Genomic DNA, 27,373 nt, shown 5'->3' with positions numbered 1-27,373 from the left:
GCAAAGACCCTACGTAGCCAAAAATAAATAATAAATAAATTCATTTTTTTAAAAAATGACTTATATTTTAAAAAAAAAGAAAAAGAACTTGATTGCTAGTAACCATAGCAAACTCAAGGGCAAGCACACACAAAGAAAAAACAGTAGTGAAAGTGTAATTGATATACAGGAGAGGGGGAAAAAATGGAGTCATATAAAATGTTCAACTAAAATGAGAAGGAAAAGAGGGGAAGACAAAAAAATTCAAAAAGAGGGTGATGAAAACAAATACAGATCTTAATCCATCTATATCAATAATGTTGAACATCGATTTTCTAAATATACTAATTAATCCAGAAAAATTAACAAGAAGAAGCCACCACAATGAGAAGCCCACACACTGCAACAAAGAGTAGCCCCCACTTGCCGCAACTAAAGAAAGCCTGCGTGCAGCAACGAAGACCCAACGCAGCCAAAAATAAATAAATAAAATAAATAAATTTATTTAAAAAATAAGATAGAAAGGCCAAAATCCAAAGCCCTGACATCCCCAAATGCTAGGGAGGATGTGGGGCAGAAGGAACTCTCATTCATTGCTGGTGGGAATGTAAAAGGGTACAGCCATTTTGGAAGATAGTTTGGCAATTTCTTACAAAACTAAACATACTCTTATGATTCAAAAATCATGTTCCTTGATATTTATCCAAATGAGTTGAAAATGTATGTTCACACAAAAACCTGCACACAAATGTTTATAGCAGCTTTATTCATAATTGCCAAAACTTGGAAGCAACCAAGGTGGCCTTCAATATGTGAATGGATAAATTATGGTACACCCAAACAATGGAGTATTCAGCATTAAAAAGTGAGCAATCCAGCCATGAAAAAACATGAAAGAATTTTAAATACATTTCCTGTTGTGAAAGAAGTAAATCTGAAAAGGCTACTGTATGATTCCAAATGTATGACATTCTGTAAAGAGGCAAAGCTATGCCAACAGGAAGAAGATCAGTGGTCTGGAGCTGGGGGGAGAAAGTGTTAAATAGGGGAAGCACAGAACATTTTTATAGCACAGTGAAACTATTTTGTATGACACTAAAATGATGAGTATGCCATTATACATTGGTCAAAACCCATAGAGTGTACAACACAAAGAATGAACCCTTAATATAAACTATGGGCTTTGGGTGACAATGATGGGTCAATGTAGGTTCAACAACTGTGCCTCTCGGGGGCAGGATGTTGATAGTAGAGGAAATGGGGTGGGGAGGAGGGGTGATATTTGAGAATTCTGTACTTTCTGCTCAATTTTTCTGAAAGCTTAAAACTGCTAAAAAAAAACAAAAATCTATTAACTAAAATAAAACCAAATTACATTCTATATAGCTAGTACTTGAAGCAGCAGTATCAGTCATTTTTTGGTAAACCCCAGTACAGAATCCAGACATTCCCATCTATACTTAAGGCATCAGGCAACATTGAGGATGGCGAGGACAGAGCATAGCAATCATTGGGATGCAAGTCACTTTAACTGTGGGCTCTCCATCATTTATCTCTTTTTTTTTCATGACTACTAGTAAGGAGTTTGAATCATAATCAAAGACTTCCCAACAAATAAAAGTCCAGGACTAGATGGCTTCACTGGTGTATTCTAACAAACATTTTTTTATATTGAGGTAAAATTGGTATATAACGTTATGTTACAGGTGTACAACATAGTAATTCAATATTTGTGTACACTACAAAACTGATATAAGTCTAGTTACCATCATTACCATACAATTACCCCCCTTCACACATTTCATCCACACCCCACCCCTTCCCCTCCGCTAACCATTTATTTTGTATTAAGACATGGCCCATCTAAAAGCAATGATGTTTGTATGTCCAAACCAGGTTTCTTCCTCTTCCCCATTGCAATTAATCTTTTCATAATTTTCTTATTCCTTTAAAGCAAGTCAGAAAAAAATTTTGGAAAATGGTTAGAATAAGATAGACCATTACATACCAGCCCCTTGAAAATGACCAGTAAAATGAGGAATACCCTTCTGGAGTTTGTGAGTAGTTTGCCCCACAGCCCTAGGATGGTGGGTAAAAAGATTTTATGTAATAAGCAAAGGAACAACATTGTCCACTTAATATCAGGGCTCCTATTCTCTAAATTACAATTGGTTCTACTTCCTTTATCTTTATACTCTCCCTTTCCTCCTCACAGCTTCTCCCCACATCCCCTCTCTGTTCACACTGCTCTTGGTATTCCCATTAAAAATTAAAAGGAAGAAACAGAGGAGGGAAGGAAGGAAGGAAGGAAGGGAAGACACAAACAAGATCCTTTGACATTACTGCCTCAACTAACTGCTATCTCCTCTAGCTCAGGTAGTAGAGATCATCAATATGACCTGTTCCTAGTTTTTCACATGCTCTGCTCCAACTATCACCTGACCCTCTCAACATACTCTCAAAAAGGCCGCCAATGATGTACCAAATTCACATTCCCAACAACACTGCATTAACCATAATCTTACATGGCCATCTCACTACCAACTATTTCCTTCTGAAACTCTCGACCCATTGCTTTTTTTCTCATTTATCTCCCAACCTCTAACTGCACTTTTTCAGTCTTCATTGCTCACCTGCCATCGATAAGCTGCTTCTCTTTTAAGGTTCTTCTGCAGTCCCTTCTAATTCTTACATATTCTTATGTTCAATTTGTATGTTAATGACTCCCAAAGAGGTTTCTTTCTAACCCATACTTCTCTGAACACTAGACCCATGTGAAGCATGTCCCATGTATCATTCTTTGCCCTTGAACTGAACTTCTGCCTTTCCTCTAATAAGATGGCATTCTGTTCTCTATACTCCTGCAACTCTTACATTTGTCCCATTCCGCTTCAAATTCTTTACCAAGGTCATAAATTACATCTTTCCAGAATTATTATAGTAATCTCTGACACTCCAATCTAGTCTCTGTCACAAAATTTCAATCTACTTTCTTAAAAAACAAAAAAACCTCAAGACTTCCCTGGTAGTCCAGTGGTTAAGAATCTGCCTTCCAATGTAGGGGATGCGGGATTGATCCCTGGTCTGGGAACTAAGATCCCACATGCCATGGGGCAACGAAGCCCACATGCTCTAGGGCCCGCGGGCCACAACTACTGAGTCCGCACGCTCTGGAGCCCATGTGCTACAACTACTAAGCCCACACTCCACAGCTAGAAAGAAGCCCACGAGCCGCAACAAAGAGCCCGCACACCGCAATGAAAGATCCCGCATGCCACAATGAAGAGCCTGTGTGCTACAGCTAAGACTTGATGCAGCCAACTTTAAAAAAAAAAAAAAACCTAATTTCCCTTCACACCCATCTTGCATCACCTCCATCCAATTCCATCACCAAAAGCTGAATTTTGTGCTCATGAGTTCCACGTCTATATAAAACCTAAAGCACTGCTTATGTATATGCACAATGTGTGTTTTCTTGAGTGGAGAAGATGTTGTTATCATTATTTTCTCAAAGAAATCTATGTCCCAAAAGTGACTGAGAAACTATGACCCACAGGATAATATGAGACCTTTAATATAGATATAAAACCTTCAATAGTCTGCTCCTTCCCTTCCCAGACTTATTTGTCAATATAAGCTTCAATCATATTGGCCTATTTGCAATGTAAGCAGGTTATATTCTTCCATGTATTGGTAGGGGCTGTTTCGACTACCAAAATGCCCAAATTTTTACTTTCTAACTGGTAAACTCTTCCTCAGTACATGTAATCCCTTCTGAAGTTTCCCTAAGTCACTGCAATATAGGTACTTTCCAGATAGTTTCATAGCATCTCTTACTCATTTTCAACTCAGCATGCTACATGGGTTTTGTCTTCCTAATTTTTGTATCCCCAGCTAAGTATCTGACATACGATGAGAACCTAATTTTTTCTTTCTTAAAACAGATCTCTCTAAAATTGAGGCAGTTAAGGTCTTAACTTGTCAACTACCTTGTTAAGGTTGCTAAGAAGAAGACACATTTATCTGAGTTCTAATCCACTGCTAAATTTTTTTAAATTTATTTTATTTATTTTTATTTTTGGCTGCATTGGGTTTCCGTTGCCGCGCGTGGGCTTTTCTCTAGTTGTGACGAGCGGGGGCTCGCGGTGCATGGCTTCTCATTGCAGTGGCTTCTCTTGTTGCAGAGCACGGGCTATAGGCTCACGGGCTTCAGTAGTTGTGGCTCACGGGCTCCAGAGCACAGGCTCAGTAGTTGTGGCGCACAGGCTTAGTTGCTCCGCGGCATGTGGGATCTTCCCAGACCAGGGCTCGAACCCGTGTCCCCTGCATTGGCAGGTGGATTCCTAACCACTGCGCCACCAGGGAATCCCCTGCTAAATTATTTTTGCTTCCTATTTTTGCCTGATCTATATGGCAAATTAAGAAAACAGCATGTTTGCCCTCTGCCTTCTCCTACTAAATTTTTCAGAAACCCATCTAGACATCTATTGTTCTGTGTGTCATATTTAGAAAGATACTTAAGGATTACCTCTTAGCACATTCAGGACATAACATATTATCTTCTAGGTCTGGGGATGGGAAAGTGCAGGCAGGTAACATGAAGAGAGAGATCATCCTCCTGGGAGTGCTAGGCACCCAGGTCTGACCTGCATGGAACTGCAGGCGAACCCAACCTTCTGTGTCTGCCAAGAGTGGTCTGCCATGGACCACACACCACCGGACACCTAGGCAAGGAAAAAGAAGCAAACATAAACTGCTACGATCAGGTAACTGTACCCCAATCCAATCCCTCAGTGAGTCACTCTTGAATCAACTGAATGAGAAGCATGGAAAATGTAGACCAAAAGACACTGTAATCTAACTTCACAAACTACATAGCACAGAGGACAATAACAATTAACTTTTGGAAAAGTTGCTTTGTGTCCAGGATTTTGCTAAGTGACTTACATGTATTAATACATTTATTCTTAAGAACATCATTAATATTTACCTTTTATTTACTTTTCTTATTTACAGGTGAAGTAAGTGAAGCTTACAGTGTTAAAGTATCATAATTTTCCCAGAACTAAAACAAGGATCTAGATATTCTGATTCACAGCCAATTTGCCTAACCATTACATTGTACTGCCTCAACTATAGAAAACAGGCAAAAGGATCTTTTTTAAAAGTCTAACGAACAATCTAATTGGAGAGATGGGATATTTGAGAGACCACAGAGTAGTAAGTCCTATAGATATCAAGTGTCTGAAATTGAGGGAAAGGAGCAATCATTGTAGGCTTAAATATCTATAAAATCTCCCCAGTCAACTGTAAAATAAGAGTAGAGATGACCACGCTCTTGGATTGGAAGAATTCATATTATTTAAATGGCCATACTACAGAAAGCAATCTACAGATTTAACGTGATCCCTATCAAATAACCCATGATTTTTCACAGAACTAAAAAAATAGTTCTACAGTTTACACTGAACCATAAAAGACCCAGAATTGCCAAAGCAATCCTGAGGGAAAAGAACAAAGTAGGAGGCATAATGCTCCCAGACTTCAGATAACACTACAAATCTGCAGTAATCAAAACAGCATGAAAAAAAAGACAAAACAGCATGGTATTGGCACAAAAACAGACATATGGATCAATGGAACAGAATAGAGAGCCCAGAAATAAACACACACACTATGCTCAATTAATCTTTGACAAAGAAGGCAAGAATATACAATAGAGAAAAGACATCCTCTTCAGCAAATGGTGTTGGAAAAGTTGGACAGCTGCAAGTAAATCAATGAAGTTAGAACACATACTCACACCATATACAAAAACTCAAAATGGCTTAAAGACTTAAATATAAGACATGATAACTATAAGAGAACATAGGCAAAACATTCTCTGACATAAATTGTAGCAGTGTTTTCTTAGGTCAGTCTCCCAAGGCAAAAGAAATAAAAGCAAAAATAAATAAATGGGACCTAATCAAACTTACAAGCTTTTGTACAGCAAAGAAAACCATAAACAAACAAAAAAAAAACTTATGAACTGGGAGAAAATATCTGCAAATGACAAGACCACCAAAGGTGTAATTTCCAAAATATACAAACAGTTCATAACAAAAAAAACAAACAACCCAGTCAAATAATGGGCAGAATACCTAAATAGACATTTCTCCAAAGAAGACGTACAGGTGACCAACGGGCACATGAAAAGATGCTCAATACCACTAATTATTAGAGAAATGCAAATCAAAACTACACTGAGGTACCACCTCACACCATACAGAATTGCCATCATTAAAAAGTCTACAAATAACAAGTGCTGGAGAGGATGTGGAGAAAAGGGGGAACCTTCCTACACTGTTAGTGGGAATGTAAATTGATATAGCCACTATGGAGAACAGTACAGAGTTCCTTAAAAAAAATAAAAACAGAGCTACCATGTGATCCAGCAATCCCACTCCTGGGCATATATCTGGAGAAAAACATGGTTCGAAAGAATACATGCACCCCAGTGTTCATTGCAGAGCTGTTTACAATAGTCAAGACATGGAAGCAACCTAAATGTCCATTGACAGATAAAAAAGATGTGGCACATATACACAATGGAGTATTAGCCATAAAAAAGAATGAAACAATGCCACTTGCAGCAACATGGATGTACCTAGAGATTATCATACTAAGTAAGTCATAAAGAGAAAGATAAATACCATATGATATCACTTATATGTGGAATCTAAAATATGACACAAATGAACTTATCTACAAAACAGAAACAGACACACAGACATAGAGAACACAGACTTGTGGTTGCCAAGGGGGAGGAGGTGTGAGAGGGATGGATTGGGAGTTTGGGATTAGCAGATGCAAACTATTATACACAGAATGGATAAAAAACAAGGCCTTACTGTATAGCACATGGAACTATAGAGTATGAAAAAGAATGTATACATATATGTATAACTGAGTCACTTTGCTGTACAGTAGAAATTAACACAACGTTGTAAATCAACTATACTTCAATAAAATAAATTTAAAAAAATAAATTTTAAAAAAGTAATTTAAAGAGTGTGGTTAGGCACACTCCTGGATCCCAGTAGGTGCTTGATAACTGCTGAATGAAAAGGAACTAAAAGGATGAGTAGGGCTTCCCTGGTGGCGCAGTGGTTAAGGATCCACCTGCCAATGCAGGGTACACGGGTTCGAGCCCTGGCCCAGGAAGATCCCACGGGAGTTGTAACGGAGCAACTAAGCTCATGCACCACAACTGCTGAGCCTGCGCTCTAGAGCCCACGAGCCACAACTTCTGAGCCTGCATGCCACAACTACTGAAGCCCGTGCACCTAGAGCCCGTGCTCTGCAGCAGGAGAAGCCACCGCAAGGAGAAGCCTGCGCACTGCCACAAAGAGTAGCCCCGGATCACAGCAACTAGAGAGTGCCTGCCGGCAGCAACGAAGACCCAATGCAGCCAAAAGTAAATTAATTAATTAATAATAAAAAAAGAGGATCCAGACCATCTCTGGAAAGGGGATGGAGAGAGGAAAAGAACTCAAGCCAAAAAAGAGAATGACTTTGTGCTGGCCTGAGGTACGGTCTGATGGAAATGTAAACAGAAATATCAGAGTGGAGCAAGAATTGGAGAAAGATGGGGCTAAGTAATTCTCGAGATTTCTCAAGAGGACAGGGGCCCCAAATATTTTAATTATCATTGCCTACTTTTAGGATACCGAGTTGTATTTCATAAGCCTCACAATCATTCTATCAAGGAGAATAGTTGAAATCTTCATTTTATAAATCAGGATACCAGGGTTTATGCTGAGTAACTTGCCAATGTCACATACCTAGGAAGTGGTAAGACGAGCGTTTGAACCATGGTCATTTTAATTAATTCTTCCAATCCAATAGAAAGGGGAAGACCTCAGGCTGTGGCTGACCACATTACCAGATTATGCTTTCTTCCCACCTTGGATCTGTGCTTAGCGATGAGAAAGTGTCCCCACTCAGCCACCTGGCTCAGAGAGCCATTCAGGCAAAACTTGGCTATCTATCAATCACAAGATAAGCCCTCTATGAACCTAACGTCCCATCTGCAGATATTTTAACTAACGCTTTCCCTTTAACTACCATCAGTATTGGACTAATAAAAGTGTGCCTTTTTTCTCTGGCTTGGTAACCATTTTTTAAGGTTGATCTTACCGGAAGCTTGCGGCAGAAAGGACTCAACAGAGGTAGGCAGGGGACGTGAATTTACAGCCTTAGGTTGAACAGCTCTTGCAGCAATTCTTGACCATGCTGCCAACATGGCTGCCTGAGCTGAAGTTATCACTTCAACCATGTTAGTCCTTTCCTCATTCTCACTCATCTTCCTTTTCTGAACACTTGCTGTCTTGGTCACCGTCTTGTGTTTCCCTGGACATGACTGCAATCTGGCCTCCCGTGATGATTCAGGAATATACTGCAAATGGAATTCACGATGAGTATGCAGTGAAGCGTCACTGCCCCAAGGACATTTGGGTTGATTTTATCATTCTTCGTACATTGACCTGTGTATGTCAGTGTGGGAAGGGTTTAGGAATGTTAGTTCCCTCAGAGCAGTGGTTCTTAACTGAGAGAAATTTTGATTGTCAAAACTGTGTATAGGGGAAGGGAGATCACTGACACATTGTGGGTAGAATCCATGGATATTTAGGCTACTAAACATCCTACAATGCACAGGACAAGCCCCAGGACAAAAAGAAATTAATTGGCCCGAAATGTCAATTGTCTTGGTTGAGAAACCTTGCCACCATATAGAGATGGTGGAGAGGAGGAAAAATTCACAATCAGAACTTACATCATGACACTCCTCACTCACCTGATCTTTTTCAGGATAAGCATGTTTCTGGAGTCTCAGATAAACTTCTATTTTCTAAGGAAATTAAGAGGGAAAATAAAAATTAAAACCTGCAGACTTCCCTGGTGGCACAGTTGTTAAGAATCTGCCTGCCAATACAGGGGACATGGGTTCGATCCCTGCTCCGGGAAGGTCCCACATGCCATGGAGCAACTAAGCCCCTGCACCACAACTACTGAGCCTATGCTCTAGAGCCCCAGGCCCACAACTACTGAAGCCCACATGCCACAACTACTGAAGTCTGCACACCTAGAGCCCATGCTCCACAACAAGAGAAGCCACCGTAATGAGAAGTCCATGCACCACAACGAAGACCCCAAAATAAATAAATAAATAAATAAATTTAAAATTAATTAATTAATTAAAAATTAATTTAGGACTTCCCTGGTGGCGCAGTGGTTGAGAGTCCGCCTGCCAATGCAGGGGACACGGGTTCGAGCACTGGTCTGGGAAGATCCCACATGCCGCGGAGCAACTAGGCCTGTGAGCCACAACTACTGAGCCTGCGCGTCTGGAGCTTGTGCTCTGCAAGAAGAGAGGCCACGACAGTGAGATATCCGCGCACCGCGGGCCAATGAAGAGTGGCCCCCGCTCACTGCAACTAGAGAAAGCCCACGCAGAGAAACGAAGACCCAACAGAGCCATAAATAAATAAATAAATAATTTTTTAAAAAATTGATTAAAAAAATTAAAAGCTGGCAGAGCTCCCATACTTGTTGCAAGCACCAGAGATTCCTACCAGTGCACTCACCTGACCATCGGTACTCAAATTAAGTTGTTGGCACCATTTCCGCAAAGTATCCCGACTCACGTTGTTAATTGGAGGCAATATGGTTGGCAAGGGATAAATAGGTTTACAACAACTAGATTTTGGGCAAGCTTTGAACTGTTCATCTGTTTGAGGAGGATGAACTGAGAAAAGAAGAGAACCAAAGTAGTAATAATGTAATATTTGTAAATTCTTTAAAATTTTACAAAGTTCTCACTTATTTCTCATAACCCAATTTGTACATATACATATCAACTATTTTTCCTCATCTTACAAATAAGGTAATAGATTCAGGAGTTAAATGACTTACCCAAGATCACACCACCATTAAAATGGCAGACCTGGGACTCAAACACACATTTTGAAATTCTAAATTCCACTTTTTTTACACTACCTATAGCAGCCTGCTTTTTGCAGCCATAAACAACCACCTGGATAGAACATTATATTGGATTGCTCCTCCAAAATGTGTAGATGTTGGACCACAAAATATCTGTCCTTACAGAAATAATTAAAACCACCCCATCCAACAATGGTCCTCCATTCTGTCAACCTGCCTCATTTTTCTCTACAGAGAAAATGTACCTTGTCTCACATCACTTTGCTTAACTTATCACTGTCTACTTTATCTGGAAGCCCTCGTTATTTGCCCCCAAAATAAAATCATTCTGAAAATACTTATTCAATGCCTTCATATGAAGCCCTGATACAAAGGGTCATGATATTAAGAGCCGCTAGATATTTGATCAGTAATTGCTCACCAAGCAAAAGACTAGTTGCTTTTCAAAATGATTTAGTCTCCCAAATACCATCTGATCTTATATGTGGACTCTAAAAAGGCTGAACTCAGGAACGGAGAGTAGATTGGTGGTTGCCAGGAATTGGGAGTAGGGGAAATGGGAAGATGTTGATCAAAGGGTACAAATTTTCAGTTATGAGTAGGTTCTAGGGATCTAATGTATAGCATGGTGACTACAGTTAATAGTATAATGTATGCTTAAAAATTGAGAAGACAGTAAATCTTAAAATGTTCTCACCACAGTGCGGGAAAAGTTAACTATGTGAGGTGATGGATGTGTTAATTAACCTTATTTTGATAATCATTTTGCAATATATATGTACATCAATCATCACCCTGTACACCTTAAAATTACACCATGTTTTATGTGTTAGTTATATCTCAAAAAAGCTCGAAATAAAAGAAAAAGGAAAAAGCTCGGAATGATTTGGTTTTCATAAGAAGTATGTAAAAATGGAAAGAAGATTGAGCTTCATGGGTTGGGAATTTGAGCTCACATCTAGCTGCCCCATGAGGTCACGCTCTGTCCAAAGCACTCCACATGCCTAGTTTTTTGGGTTTTTTTGTTTGTTTGTTTTGCGGTACGCAGGCCTCTCACTGTTGTGGCCTCTCCCATTGCGGAGCACAGGCTCCAGACGCGCAGGCTCAGTAGCCATGGCTCACGGGCCCAGCCGCTCCGCGGCATGTGGGATCTTCCCGGACCGGGGCACGAACCTGTGTCCCCTGCATCGGCAGGCGGACTCTCAACCACTGCGCCACCAGGGAAGCCCACATGTCTACTTTTTGTGCCTTTTTAAAAGCAAGACAGTAATGGTGCTTAGCAAATGAGCAGTATGAGAGTTTGAGAAATCTCCTACCACAGATAATTAGGTGAGATTTAAACTGGGTGTTGCATAGTTAAAGGACAGGGGAAGAAGAATCTTCCAGAGCTGGAGGAGCAGCAAACTGAGCTCACTCTGTTGCTCTCATACCTTGATCATCTGGACTCAGTGACTCCACTTTGACTTCTGAAGTTGAAGAAACACTTGGTTCCGTTAGATGGTCTTCAACAATTTCCTCATTAACTGGAATCAATGTAAGAACCATATTTTCTTCACCTAAGAGCTCTTCAAAGAAATTCTGGAAAAGCAAGGCTCAATCACTGATTCTCATTTAATGCTGTACAACTAAAATGTTTACTTTCATGGCACAACTAATGAATAAGGGAAGCCAATAGCTGGATGGAGAGACTGAGATTCCCTGAATTTGGTATTGATTCATAGGCCCTTTATTAGATGGGAAAAACAATGAGGAAATGGGCAAAAGCAGATTTACATGTGGATTTTAAGAGGAAATTAAAGCATAGATCTTGGGTTTGGGGAAACCATTTCCTTCATGGCCTTCCTCTCCATCAGTTAAAACACCAAATACTTTCATTTTATCTCCTAAATCTATGTAGAAGGTGTTTCTGCCTTTTCATCTTCTGTTGTGTGATTCACGTTATCATCACTGGCAGGATCAGTAATCTCCTGTGATTCCAATCCATTCTGGCTCCTTTCTGCAGACTGCTCTCCTGCTTGTTCAAAATACTTAAGTTAAAAGACAAAACTCCCTGGTATAGCCTGTAAGTTCTTAACAGCCGGGCCCCCTGCCTGCCTTTCCAGCTTTAGAGCCCTGAGCTTTCTGAGCTTCAGCCATACCAACCTTGTTTCAGCCCCAAAACCGGTGGGGAGCAAATGTATCTGTCTTACCCTCCATTGCTATCGCAGGGCTTACACAGTGCCCAGCACAGAGTGGACACTCAGTGTTCTTTTAACAATTTCATGAATGAAAGATAAAGTGGATAGGTAGGAAGGAACTGATATTTACTGGTTTTGTACAGTCCACATGTACTGTGCCAGGAGCTTTTTGTATTTCTCATTTAATCCTATAACATACTTGTAGTAATTTATTAGTTTTCATATTTTAGAAATTAGGCAACTGAGGCTCAGAAATTACATGACCGATAACATAGAGTCACGTATGCTTAAGTTTCTAGCTTTTCCTCTCCAATCCAAGGGTGAATAAACTCCATTCCAGCTCAACTGTAATATTCTCTTCTCTGAACATCTAAGTGTATCCGATGCGGCCAGGCCCGTCCCCGTCCCCCCCCACCCCCGCCCACCCGCCCGGTTTAAATCTCTTCAAAGACTTCCCCTTGCTCTGCACTTCAGCTAGCAAAAGGGATTTTGCCTTTGTACACCACTTTTTCAAAGCACTCCAGGAAACATTTCACTGGTCAGCTTAAAAAAAAAAGGACATTATTGGGAGAATATCGCTGCACTCAAGAGGTAAGCAGCTATATGACTTGCCCATAATCATATACTTCATATTGGCCAATTCAGTTCTCTAGCCCAGTATAGTGGCCCCTGCAAATACCTATGAAACCTACTCAATTTATATTTTCCTCTAGTCCAGGGCTACCCAAGCCTAGTCAGGAAACCCTTTGGTACCAAGGCCATTGGGAGTAGGTTTGCTTCTTACTCCTGGGGGAAAGAAACCTACTAGTCACGTCACTTTCTGACCTTATCCACGTTACCCTTTTCACTTTCTTTTTACGGCAGCTCTCTATTTCTTTACCGTTTTATCTTGCCCAGCTACAACATGTCTTTCTACAAAATAAATATCTTACTTTGAACTAGGAACAGAAATATTTAGTTTCTCCTTTTTTTTTTTTTTTGCGGTACGCGGGCCTCTCACTGCTGCGGCCTCTCCCGCTGCGGAGCACAGGCCATGGACGCGCAGGCTCAGCGGCCATGGCCCACGGGCCCAGCCGCTCCGCGGCACGTGGGATCTTCCCGGACCGGGGCACGAACCCGTGTCCCCTGCATCGGCAGGCGGACCCTCAACCACTGCGCCACCAGGGAAGCCCATAGTTTCTCCTTTTTTACTTTCACCCAAGTTGTATACCGCAATCACATGAAAGAAAAGTAATAATTCGCTTGCAAAGGAGGGAGATTCTCAGATAGAGATTTCTTACATCCAGAAAGACGGAAATATAAGTGAGCTCTAGAAAGGCTTTAAAAAGTGAATCTGTGGGAAAATAAATGAAATTCAAACCAAACTTACCTTCTCACAATTTGGGTGTGCCATTCCAAGGAACTCTCAGAGAAAGGCAGAGCCAGCAATGTTAAGGATATCTGCAATTTAATCCTCTTAACCTGAGGTTTCTAGTCCAATTTCTCCTTTTATAAGCAAATGTCTCCTACTTCCTGTTTTCCAGAAGAGCTGTCTTCCTTCCTCCTCTTTTCCCCCTCCCTTGTTATCTGACAGTGTGATAATTTCATCAGTTTTATACCCAGGCTTGTCTATTAGGCAAGAGTTAAGTTATTGGGTAATTAATATCTCTCCTGATTTTTAAAAAAATTTTTGGGTTTTATTCCTTTAAGGTGAGACTTAGGTGAAACTTGAAAATGACAAACACTTGTTGACAAGTTACAAACAAATAAACAATCTTTGTAAACAATATTGGTGATGGATTGAATGATGCTTTGTGGAGGGAATAGAAGTTCAAAGGTATTTTATAACTGATTTATGCCCATGGGTGTGTCGCTCACTGGGAGATTAGATTTAGATCGTAGGGACTGGATAACAGGATCTCTTCTGGATCTAGATCTAAACACAGGTTTTAAGCCTGCAATAATGGCGATCTGAGTAGAAGGGAAAGGTTTGGCTATTCAGAATAAGAACAGCAGAAGCCATAACGCTAAGGCAAGTGACGTACTAATGAATGCAGGAGAAAGAACTGCAAAAACTTGGGAATTGCTGGAGGATAATGTTGCGGGCAGGATGTGATGAGACAGGAGGCTGGAAAAGTCACAGATGTTTTTATAGGTCACTCTAAAGGAGCCAGAGTTTCTAAAGGAAAATATATTCACAAACAGTATGGCAACTCGTTGGTCTCACAATGGGCTTTCTCTTCCCCTAGGTAAATAGTCTGGTCCCTCAGTCTCAGGACCCAGGGAGCCGAGATCAGTTTAACCTAAATATTACATTATATTCAAAGTGCAAGGGCTCTGCCTCAGTTTGCTGAAGAGCTGGTTGGAAAATTAAACTATGAGACTCCACCCCAGACCTTCAGAATCAGATCCTTAAGGGCAGGACCCAGAAATCTGTGCTTCAACCAGCCCTCAGGGTTGTTCTTATGCACCTAAAAGTCTGTAAACATTGGCTAGATCAGGGTGTGACCAAATGGTTTTGGATTAGGCAGATAATGCTTGGAATCCTGACTCCTCCCTTCCAAGATGGAAACTGAATTGACCCATAGAGATTCAGCCAAGAAAAACTCCATCTCCCCACTTGGGTGTGGCCCCTACCTACAGGCTTTTTCTGGATGATTTAGAAGGGAGGTGACCTGGTAACCAGAACAGATTGATTCCAGTGCCTTAGGTTAGGATGGGACTTCAAGTGAGAAGACCATTCATTACCATATCTCTTTTCTTAGCATTTATTACAATATAATTATTTATTTTCTTGGGTTTTCCCCTCTGTTTTTTAAAAATATTATATTATGGGAAAGTTCAAACATATAAAAGCAGACAGTTCACAGTGTATACCTATATCAAATCATCACAATGTACACTTTAAACATCTTAGAATTTTATTTGTCAATGATACCTCAATAAAGCTGAAAGAAAAGGAAAAAATAATAAAAGAAGACAGTAATATCACCAGCCCTCATGGATCCAGCTTTGAACAACTATTGACTCCCAGCCAATCTGTTTTCATCTAAACCACCACCTATTCCCCCTCTCTTGGGTTATTTTAAAAGAAATACCAGACTTCATAGCTTTCATTCATAAATTCGGGGGAAAAAAAGACTTTTTCCAACTATAGTTACAATATCTTTTTCATATCTAAAAATAATTTAGAATAATTTTTTAATTTTATTGCACTATTCAGTCTGTTTAAACATCCAGCAGTATTTAAATATGCAATTATCTCATACTCTCATTTTCTTGTTTCAACAATCTGTTGGAATCAGGATCCAGATAAGGGCTACACACCGTGATTAGATATGTGCCTTAATATAAAATAGATAAGGACCTACCATGTAGCACAGGGCATGTTTCTCAAAACTCTGTAATGACCTATATGGGAAAAGAATCTAAAAAACAGTGGATATGGGAATTCCCTGGCAGTCCCGTGGTTAGGACTCTGCACTTCCACTGCAGGGGACACGAGTTCAATTCCTGGTAGTGGAACTAAGATCCTGAAAGCTGCGCAGCGTGGCCAAAAAAACAAAACAAAAAAGAGTGGATATATATATGTATAACTGATTCACTTTGCTGTAGAACAGAAACTAACACAACATTTTAAATCAACTATACTCCAATAAAAATTATTTTTAAAAAAGGATATATGCCTTAAATTTTCTTTTCTTTTTTCTTTTTGGCCACGCTGCACGTAGGATATTAGTTCCCTGAGCAGACCAGGGATCCACCCCCGGGCCCTAGTCAGGGAGAGCACGGAGTCCTAATCACTGGACCGCCCGGGAATTCCCACCTTAAATTTTCTTTAATCTGTAAATTCTCCCTCCATCTTTTATTTTCCTCACAAATTTTGTTTTTGTTCCTATTATTGCTTAAAGAATTGTGTGAATTTCCTGTAGTTTTATACCTAGGTTTTGCTAATTTCATTTGTACTTCCACTTTAAGCTAGTCTTCTATCCTCTGCATTTATTGTAAATGGGCTTGATCAGGCTTCCCTGGTGGCGCAGTGGATGAGAGTCTGCCTGCCAATGCAGGGGACATGGGTTCATGCCCCGGTCCGGGAAGATCCCACATGCCGCAGAGCGGCTGGGCCTGCGAGCCATGGCCCGCTGAGCCTGCGCTTCTGGAGCCTGTGCTCCGCAGCGGGAGAGGCCACAACAGTGAGAGGCCCGCGTACCGCACAAAAAAAAAAAAAAAACTCTTTCCCTTTCTCTTCACTCATTTGACTCCGCATTCTTTAAACTTATTTTTTTAACTTATTTTTAATTCAAGTATATCTGACATATAACATTGTGTAAATTTAAGGTGTACATGTTAATTTGATACATCTGTATATTGTAATACTGTTGCCATTATAGCTATAATTAGCATTCTATCCTGTTCTTTAAGTGTAAATGCCAGTTTTTTGTAGTGACCCTAAAAGAGTTTACTCTTGTTATTCTCTTATTCCTTTTCTTCATAGAATTTCTTTAAATCTGTATATATTTGAAATTTTGATTGTTTAACTTCATCTCCCCAGTTAGACAGCAGGCTCCAGAGAGCAATGGTCTAACCTAGAGCATTGCACTGTATCAGGCTCAGAACAGAGGCTCAATCAATGCTGGTTATTCATCCTGCATCAGCCTCTATTCCCTGCCCCCCACACCATGCCACCAACTCCCTTTTGAGTAGATGGTCCTCTCTGTGCTGCTGCTCTAATGGATATGCTGTAACTGCTGATAACGGACTGACCTGACTCTCTCCTGTCAGACTGTGACATTGTCAAGTTCTCAGACTCACCTTTATTCTCCCCATGCTCAGCTCAGTGTCTGGTTTAGAGAAGGCTCTTAATTAGGCACAACAAAGGACTCAAATTTTATTACACCAATTTCAGTTTAGGGCTCAGTATATACCTCAAAGCTGAAAAGCAGCCACTAAATGGATGTTAAGCTATAAAAAATAACCTAGACTGTAGGGTAGAGATTTTAAAAAGAAAAAAAATTGTTTATGTATACTTGGATTCTAATATTATTCCAATAATAGAGAATAGTTCTGAAATAAAAATGCATTACCTATTTCAAATATATTTTATTTACATATTGTAAGTTAAATATTTAAATACACTGTATTTTTTTGTTTAGATAAATATTTTTCAAAAGTTTTTTTTTTTTAAATCAAAGGAACATGCTCTGTAATAGTAAATGTTCATGGAGCACCAATATGTAACAGATAAAAATGGAGCAACTCTGGTTGAAAAATAAAAAAACATAAGACATCCCCGCAGAACCCTCAGATGCTGAGAAACAGTTTGGGAACTATGGTTCGGTATCACTCTCAAGTGGAAGGGACAGCTACTGAGTTCTTCAGTTTTCTGAGGAGGAAGATAAAAGATGCACTCTGAAAGATGTTCGCAACTTTGCCACATCCTTCATTTCAAGAAATTCCCACTTCCAAGCACTACTGAAAATTCATTTCTACTTTACAGCGGTAGTTACAGATCTTCGTCTTCTGATCGAGAATAAATGAGCATTTTTGCTTTTTTTTTTTTTTTTTTCTGAAAAAAATATCTCTTCTCTATCATGAAGCAACAGTCACAATTAGGAGAATCTTAAATTCAGAATCCAGACAAGTAAGGTCTATCCTCTGTTCTGTATGACTCAGAAGATGTGGTTAGGACAGAGCATGGCAGTCAGGGGAGATGAGGTGGGAAGGACAATTTTTTTGTCGTTGTTGTTTTGCGGTACACGGGCCTCTCACTGCTGTGGCCTCTCCCGTTGCGGAGCACAGGCTCCGGACGCGCAAGCTCAGCGGCCATGGCTCACGGGCCCATCCGCTCCACGGCATGTGGGATCTTCCCGGACCGGGTCACGAACCCATGTCCCCTGCATCGGCAGGCAGACTCTCAACCACTGCGCCACCAGGGAAGCCCAGTTCAACTTTTTGAACATAACTTTTTATTCTGTCTAGTTCCTTTCCTTTCTGGTCTAATAGTTTTTCTGTCTCCTTTTCCCCACCTAACTCCTAAAACACTGATGTCCCATGAGGTTGCATCTCTCTATTCTTGATCATGCTTCATGCTTTTCTAGAGCAGCTTCATCCATTTTTCCAATTTCAACCTCCACCTACATGCTGATGACTCCCATATATGTATTTCTAGCCCAATCTTTTTGCCTGCCTTACTGACCCAAGTTTTGGCATATCAGGCTATGCACTTCAAACTTAGTAAGAAGTAAACTCAGTGACATCCTTACCAACTTTCACCTCCTTTGGTATTTCTTCTTGAGATGTGTTATCATCCACCCAGTCATCTAAAGGCAGAAACGTAACAACTACTTAAAACACCCCTTCTCCTTAAACTCCAATAGGTCAAAGTCCTGTGGAGTCAAACATGTTGCTTGATTTTGCCTCTCCTATAATTCTACTGCCATTGCCTTATTTCTTGTCTAAAGCATCTCTAACCCGTTATTGAAACACACACACACACACATTCTTTTTCAGATTCAACCCATTCTGTGTGTTTTGTTTGTTTGTTTGTTTGTCTCCATCAGGTCTTAGTCGCAGCCCGTGGGCTCTTCCTTGCGGCGGCATGAGGGCTCCAGAGTGCGCAGGCTTAGTTGCCCCGTGACATGCGGGATCTTAGTTTCGCAACTGAGGATCTAACCCGTGTCCCCTGCATTGGAGGGCAGATCAGGGAAATCCTTAACCCATTCTTTTTTCTTAATTTATTTATTTTTAATTTTATTTAGTTATTTTTTTTTTTGGTTGTATTGGGTCTTTGTTGCTGCACGTGGGCTTTCTCTAGTTGCAGAGAGTGGGGGCTACTCTTCGTTGCAGTGCACGGGCTTCTCATTGCAGTGGCTTTTCTTGTTGTGGAGCATGGGCTCTAGGCGAGGGGGCTTCAGTAGTTGTGGCACGCGGGCTTAGTTGCTTTGCAGCATGCGGGATGTTCTTGGACCAGGGCTTGAACCCGTGTCCCCTGAATTGGCAGGTGGATTCTTAACCACTGTGCCACGAAGGAAGTCTCCCAACCCATTCTTGATGATGCTTGATGTATGTTACCTCAAGTTGAGTTTCATAACTAGGGAATTTAGTGTCTGTGCTGTGCGCACCAGGGTGAGATAGGAAGCAGTTTTATTTATTTATTTTTAATGAAATTATTTATTTATTTATTGGCCACACTGCGTAGCATGCAGGGTCTTATTTCTCTGACCAGGGATCGAACCTGCTCCCCTTGCAGTGGACGTGCAGAGTCTTAACCACCGGACCACCAGAGAAGTCACAGGAAGTAGTTTTAGAGGTTTAGAATTGGCGTCCCCACTGTGATAGCTCTTATCCCACAGGCCAAGGATCCAATGTGGTGGTTACTTCATCTGTCAAGTATATCAATTCCAATTATACATTCAGAGACTGAGAAAATGATCCCTGGGTGTCTTCATAAAAACAGTGGGCCTACCGGAGCTAGACTTTAGCCAGGACTCAGCTATTATGGGGCTGCTTTAAGCCCCCAACCTAAAAAAAAGGGGGTCATGATGGTAATTTGGGTATCAAAGTCAATTCAGATCCTGTGTCCAATAGTCTTTAAAATGTCTCATTTCTCTTTTCCAGTGTACAGTCACATGGTTAAATGCCTATATATCCCTTTGGAGAAAGACGGGGGAATAATTATAAGAAATACTTGTTATGGGGGCTTCCCTGGTGGCGCAGTGGTTGAGATTCCGCCTGCTGATGCAGGGGACATGGGTTCGTGCCCCGGTCTGGGAAGATCCCACATGCCGCGGAGCGGCTGGGCCCGTGAGCCATGGCCGCTGAGCCTGCGCGTCCGGAGCCTGTGCTCCGCAACGGGAGAGGCCACAACAGTGAGAGGCCCGCGTACCGCAAAAAAAAAAAAAACTTGTTTTGGTGGTTACAGGGTCCTTCTTCACAGGAAGCTGCCATCTCATCTCCTAGTGGGTTCTGGATCTGAAAATCAGCTGAGGTCTGGGAGCTAAGCAAGAGATGGTGACTTTTTACTAGAATGACTGCCCTTAGCCTCCTGCTCCTCTATCCTTGACTTTGATTGTAGCTGTTAAGAAGCGTCCTTTTTCATAATAGATACATGTATTAAATCATTATGTTGTACCCCTCAAACTTGTACAATGTTATATGTCAATTATCTCAATAAAACTGGAAAAATTTTAAATACAAGTAATTGTTTACTTCCACATTAAAAAAAAAAGAAGCAGCATCCTTGTTGGCTGCCCATCTACTTTGCCCCTAGCTGTCATGCACTACTAACCATCTCCATATCCTCCTGTGAATCAAGCCCCCTTGGCTGCCCTCCAACCCTCCTGGTAATTGCAGCCTCCTGGTTTCTGCTGGTTAAGAGCCACCATATGACTCATTTACTTCAGGGACTATAATCCCCAGAATGACATTAACAAGCCCAACTCTGTGACTGCCTCATCTACCATCAGCCTTGTCTCAGCAATACCGGTGCTCCCTTCTCCAGCATGTTCCTGCTGGGCCCTCCTGAGGAACAGTCTCTGGTAGGTGTCTGGCCTCACATAACTTGTCCATCCCTGCAGATTCACTTTCCTCAGCTTCTTTATTCCCTCCTCTACCCTCTGCCAGGGCAGCTTGGGCATTTATACTTTGCTCAGTGTTACCTGTCACTTGCCCTGGGCCTCTAAGAATCATCCTAGCAGTGAATTTGTCCCATCTCCTGGGATGCTTGCTAGGATATTGAATCCCGTGCAAAGAGAAAATATCCCTCCAAGACAATAAATTCTTTCTTATCTAATGTTGTATTCCAGTTCTTTTGGTCAGTTGCTTTTAAAACCTAACACAAGAATTATTTCCCTAGCTCCTGCCAGAACATACTGGCTAATGTCTCCGGATCCTCTGGTGGATATTCTCTGTCCTCTCTTGCCAGGCCCATCACTTCCTCAGCTGGGTTATGCTGGAATGTAATTCTCAGTTATTGGCCTAGTAGCTGGGAGAGGAGTTTGGAGGAACTTTTGAGGGGAGTACCTGTCACTGTTACCTTTCGGGGGAGAGGCCTGTGCGGCATCCTCCAGCATATAGGTAGTGTTAGTTCTTACTGGGGAACCACGGACCAGCTCTGTAAAGTCTGAGAATTCACAGGGCTCTACAGAGCCGACACTCTCAGGGGCACCCACTCCCATACCCCCACCTGATGTTTCAGGGTCCAAGATGTTCCCAATCAGGTTGCTGACTTTAGCATAATAGAGCTGCCTCGGCTAAAATTTTAAGTCTCTGTAGCTCTGCGACTTTATCTATTAGAGCTTCCGTTTGCTGTGTCCATTCATCTAATATCAGGAGATGTGGGCCTCTGTAAATGATTAGGGGCTGTTTGGCTCTCACATCTCATACTTCATCTTCCAATGCTTGTTAAGGGCCTTCCGTTTCTCATTATCTTATTGATGGACGTTAACATGACTTACAAGTAACCAGCCAACTCCACTAACTTTGTAGTTGCTTTTACACCTATATTTTCCAAATGCCTGAATTATTGCATTTGTGAGGGCATTCCCCTCTACAAGGACATTTTCCCAGATCACCTCCAGTAAAATCTTCAGCAATTGGACCACCATTGTAGGCCAGGGATTATCCATCCCCCATATAGCACCCAGAATGTTCTCCTTTTGTGCTCACCAGCAGGTCAGTGAGCCAGTTCCAGAATCTCATCTTATTACCTGGTTTTTCCTGACTGCTCCTGGCACAATAGGTATTTGTTCGTATGTTCCAAGAAGCAGATGGCAAGAAGGGATTAGGTATGCAAGAGATTCGGTATAGAAAATAACTGCGAATGAAAGTAAGAAGGGAGCTGGAAGGCTGGGAGAGTTGTCAGACCATGACGTAGGTCTGACCCCTGTGAAGGAGAAGGAAGGGAGTATGGGTAGGAAAAGTCTTGAACTGCAGTGCAGTTCTAAGGAAGTTTCAGCAAGGCTGATGAAGAGTCCTTGAGTTTAAGCCATAAGAATGCCCCTGCTTTAGAATTCCTGCTACACTTAGTGGCTGGGAGGAGCAGATGGGAGTTATAGCATAGGTGTGAACTTCACAGCAGTGGTGTTAAAGATGGCGCCAGTGACCTGCAGTACAGAGTTGAAAGGCACATTTGCGTGATCACCACACCATAATGCTATACTCCCTTTGCTTGAATGCCTTGAAGAAAGGGAAGAGAAATAGAGTATACTTAGGTTGGGGCATTCCTCGTCTGAGCACATCAACACTTTATTCTTCCCTCTGAAATTATAATTACACTCAATGATGGGAAAAGAGCAGGGGCCAAATCACTTGGCTTAGAAATCATTTCAGGAAAAACGTTGACATCTGCCCGTAGTAAGTGAGCTGCCGCAAATGGAGAGCTTTATGGAAAAATATTTCCCAACCTATGGACTGTTAAATAGTAAGTGGCTTGTTCCATTACTTTATTTCCATTTGAAGCTATTTTAAATTGAGTTTCTTACCTCTTCCTGACCAGCACTATTATCAGTCTTACCAGAGACTTTCTGGGTCCAGGACTCAGAAGTGGCAGTAAAAATAGCTAGGGCAACTACAATAGGATTGTCTGATCTTGAACCTTTTCTTGAATGTAATAGTTGTACAGTCCCTTTGTCTGAGTTATTTATCACAAATCTTTTAGCCATGTTGAGGGTAGTGACCACTGCAATCTTCTTCCTTCTTTTAGGTCTGCGCTGAGGCATTGCTGGACTAGCTAATATCAGGTCTCTCTCTCTCTTGCTCTCTCTCTTTTTTTTTGAGGGAGAGGGGTTGGTTTTAGTTGAGTTATATATATATATATTTTTTTTCTTCCAATTGTATCTGGATAATATCTGATCTCCTCTCAAATGTGACAATTTCTGGACCATTTCTGCTGAGGTGAGCATATTCTGCAAACAGGTCTCATGATCAGTGTTCAAAAGTAAGGTATTACTACCATTTTTAAAAAGATGAACATTATTGGGCTTCCCTGGTGGCGCAGTGGTTGAGAGTCCGCCTGCCGATGCAGGGGACACGGGTTCGTGCCCCGGTCTGGGAAGATACCACATGCCACAGTGCGGCTGGGCCCGTGAGCCATGGCTGCTGAACCTGCGCGTCCGGAGCCTGTGCTCCGCAATGGGAGAGGCCACAACAGTGAGAGGCCCACTTACCGCAAAAAACAAAACAAAACAAACAAAAGATGAACATTATTTATCTCAATAGTTCGAAATAGAGTATGGAGAGAGTAATGTATGGTAGTAGACACTAAGAATAATATCCTCCCCTTCTCTATCTGTCTGCTTTCTCTAGCCTTGCTTTATACCAAAATTAGGCAAAATGATTCAACATAAGAATTATGATTTTGTAGCATTAATGTCTTCCCAACAAGTGACTTTAAAAAAGAATGCATGTTTACACAATCTCTCATAAATTGTTTATTTTTTCTGGAGAGAATAAGAGGGAAATAAAAGTTAATAAAAGGATTCACATTCCCGTCTTTGTTCTGAGCAGCACAAATTCCCAGTTTACTAACCTTGTTATCACTATGTTGTTGGCACCAACTACCCAAAGTGCTCAAGATAGCCCATCCATAGGAGGCAGACTGCTCGGCTAGGGAAGTATTCTATTCGGGGCAACTTGACGTTGAAGAACAGAAGCTAAGGAAGAGTTTAATAAAATAGCCATAAAGAGCATTTGCATAGACTGTCAATTTATGAAGTATATTATATATATTATCTCATTAATTCTTATAATCCTGTGAGATAAATATTATGATCACTGCTATTCAGGTAACAGATACTCAATACCAACCATCTACTAAAATAGCACCTCTGGTCTCAAACCTAGGTCTTAGACTTCTTACTTCCTTAATCTTGGCGGGTCATTAACACTTTGCCCAACATACATGTGTGTCATCTTTTTTGTTTCTGTAGTCCCCACTCACAGGTCATATCATTGCATTAGATTATAGTTGAGTTATATTAACCATCTAGGGCAATGAAGTCTTAGAATTTAACACAGTTGACTGTTATCTTCATTTCCTAATACCTTCCACACTACATACAACCCACCCGCATTCCATTATTGCCTTCTGCTACTTTGCAGAACTCCTTACACACTGCATTCTACTTAAGGCTAGATATTTTCTTACAGAAGAACGTACTTAAATGTATTCTTCTCGCAAGAAACATAACTATCCCTAACACATTACAACACAATACCAAATATCATTTTTCTAGAGTTAGTCTCTCCTGTTGGACCTGCAACAAGCTGCTTTTCCCATTACTCACTGACCCAGAAAACTCATCAAAATCCCTAAAGGATTTTTGCTGCAGAAGGTGACATGCTGATTCTAAATTTATATATAAAGAACTCCTCAAGCTCAGTAATAAGAAAACAATCCCCCCCAACCCCGCTGCCAAAAAAAAAGAGCAAAATACTTTAACAGCCACGCCATCAAGAAGCTATATGGAGGGTAAATTAATATCACAATTAAGATACCACTATACACCTATTAGAATAGCTAAAATTAAAGTCTGATCATATCAAGTGCTGATGAGGATATCATACGTTTCTGGTGAGAATGCAATATGTCACCACCATTTTGGAAAACTGTGTGAGAGTTTCTTGTAAAGCTAAACATACTTCATATATGACTCAGCAATCTCCCTCCTTAGATATTTACCTCCAAATGAGTGAAACTTGAGTGTTCACTCAAAAAACTGTATATGATGGTTTATAGAGGGCTTATTTATAATCACCAAAACCTAGAAATAACCAAATATCCTTCAATTGGTGAACAGTGTAGGAGCAGAAAACTCTTCTAGGTAGTTTGGCTGGTCTAATAATTAAATTGACATGAGACAAATTAACAGGAGAAAATCAAATTTTGTATGTGTGGGAGCCCCATAAAAATATGTGGACTCCCTGGCAGTCAGGTAACTGAGGTGTATATACCATCCCAAGCTAAAGAGAAGGGGTAGGGGTCTGGGGCTTCAAAGCGGAGGAAGACAGTTCTCAGGAAGATGAGAAGAGCAAATGTTTGGTAAACAAATGTTTGATCTGCCATGTAGATGAGTCTTTTATTTTTTGACCATGTCATGCGTCATGCGGGATCTTAGTTCCCTGACCAGGGATCAAAGCTGTGCCCCCTGTATTGAGAGCGTGGAGTCTTAACCACTGGACTGCTGGGGAAGTCCTGTTAATAAGTCTTTCTTATATAAAATATTATCTCTAGTAATAGCTTTCTTCCTAGTATAGGTCCTCTATCTAAATTCTTTGAGGCAGTTAAGGGGAAGGTAAAAAGCTCTTTCTGAATCTGCTGGTCCCTGCTTGTCTTCAGTTCAAAATAATTCATATGCCAAAGCCACATTCTGGGGTGGCATATTCTGCTCCCCCTCAATGGATAAACAAACATGGTATATCCACACAATGGAATACTACTGTTCATCAATAAAAAGGAACAAACTGGTGATACATTCAAAAGTATGAGTCAACCTCAAATGCCTTATACTAAATTAAAGAACCCAGTCTCATTCCATTCATAAGACATCCTGGAAAAGACGAAACTATAGGAACAGAAAATAGATCTTTGGTTTTCAGGAGTTTAGGAGGGGAAAGGAGTTAACTACAAAGAGGCAAGAAGGAATTTTCTGGAGCAATGGAAGTTCTAGCTCTTGTGATGGTAGTTACATGGCTGCATGCGTTTATCAAAACTCAAAGGATTATACATTAAAATGGGTGGATTTCACTGTATGTAAATAAACGTATATGTTCAATAAACCTGACTAAGGCTAGAGAGATTAATTAAATTCCCAAAGCCACACGGCTTTGAAATGGCTAATAAGTGCTTGGTAATTACATATCAGCTCAGTGCAGAAAAGAAAGATAGAGACAAAACATAGTAGAAATTACAGCAGTTACTCTCGGCTGAGTGCCTATCACTTTCCTAACATAACAGTTTTACATACATTATTTTTTTCAACCTAGCAACCTCGCAAGTGTGAGTTGTTACCTTCATTTTGAAAATCAAGTGAACTGAGCTTTCAGGATAGAAACTTATAAACATATCTAGCTGCCCCCAAAGCTTGGGCTCTTGTGTTTCTTAATAGTAAGAAATAAGTGGTGACTTCCAATCCAGTATGGATAAAAGAGGTAGTAGTTTTAAGAATTGAAATATAGAGACTTCCGTGGTGGTCCAGTGGTTAAGACTCTGTGCTTCCACTGCAGGGGGCATGGGTTTAATTGCTGGTCTGGGAACTAAGATCCCCCATGCTGCACTGCACAGCCAAAAAAAAAAAAGGAATATATCAAATAAAGTTATCAGAGAAGATTTAATCAGGGCTTTTGAGGAAGAGCAGAAGGAATCAAGTTCTGACCTTCGTTTTCCAGTGTTAGAGCTACAGGAGTTCTGAGTTACTGAGGAAATCTTGTCCAGTCTCTGTGAACTTCTTCTATAACCCTTCTCAGTGTTATAAATCTCCCTAATGTATTGGGCCACTCCTCTTGGTCATCCATCATGAGAATAAACGACCTCCTCAAACTCTACTCTGAGGCCTCTGTATAAAAATCCTAGGAGTCATGTGACTGATGCAATTTCCTCTTTGGTCCCCAAACTAAACCTTTTTTTTTCCTTTGAGGTAAAATTTACAGTAAAATATACAGGGTTTTTTTTTGATGTGGACCATTTTTTAAAGTCTTTATTGAATTTGTTACAATACTGCTTCTGTTTTATGTTTTGATTTTTGGCCATGAGGCATGTGGGATCTTAGCTCCCTGACCAGGGATCAAACCCACACCCCCTGCATTGGAAGGCAAAGTCTTAACCACTGGATCTGCCAGGGAAGTCCTAAAATACACAGATCTTAAGTGTACAGTTTGATAAGTTTTGAAAAATGGTAGACAACTCCCTAGTTGAGACAGAAAATATTTCCATCACCACAGAATTTTCTCTTTGCCCCTTCCAGGAGATTCTGGCCACTCCCCCATGGGTTAGTTGGATAAAGAAGTGGCCGCTTATTTACTTTGGGTAGGTGGACTGTCCCTCTTCTTACTCATCTTGATTACCAACTGGTTTTTAATATAAAAGATGATGAAGAGAACACAACGTTGTTAATCAACTATACTCCAATAGAAAATAAAATTTTTTAAAAAATGATGAAGAGACTAAAAAATTGAACAATGGAAGTGGTAATTTGTTGATAGACATCAGTTTTAGAATCACTTTTTCCTTACTTTCTATTATCTTCCCTCCAATA

At 40.7% G+C, this 27,373-nt stretch overlaps 1 protein-coding gene across 1 annotated transcript; it reads right to left on the bottom strand.

Moving 5' to 3' along the window:
- Window positions 1-1,816: 1,816 nt before the first annotated feature.
- Window positions 1,817-21,298, bottom strand: DPPA2 (developmental pluripotency associated 2). Its single transcript, XM_065875868.1, has 9 exons — window positions 21,157-21,298; window positions 18,386-18,442; window positions 14,001-14,116; window positions 11,397-11,544; window positions 9,609-9,769; window positions 8,819-8,872; window positions 8,161-8,419; window positions 4,508-4,703; window positions 1,817-1,925 (listed from the first exon to the last, which is right to left on the bottom strand). The coding sequence occupies exons 1-9, from the start codon at window positions 21,296-21,298 to the stop codon at window positions 1,817-1,819; spliced, it is 1,242 nt and encodes a 413-aa protein (XP_065731940.1).
- Between the last annotated feature and the right edge of the window lie 6,075 nt (window positions 21,299-27,373).

The sequence above is a fragment of the Phocoena phocoena genome, chromosome 4, assembly GCF_963924675.1.
Source record: "Phocoena phocoena chromosome 4, mPhoPho1.1, whole genome shotgun sequence".
Taxonomy (NCBI): domain Eukaryota; kingdom Metazoa; phylum Chordata; class Mammalia; order Artiodactyla; family Phocoenidae; genus Phocoena; species Phocoena phocoena.
This window is presented reverse-complemented; position numbering and strand designations above follow the sequence as displayed.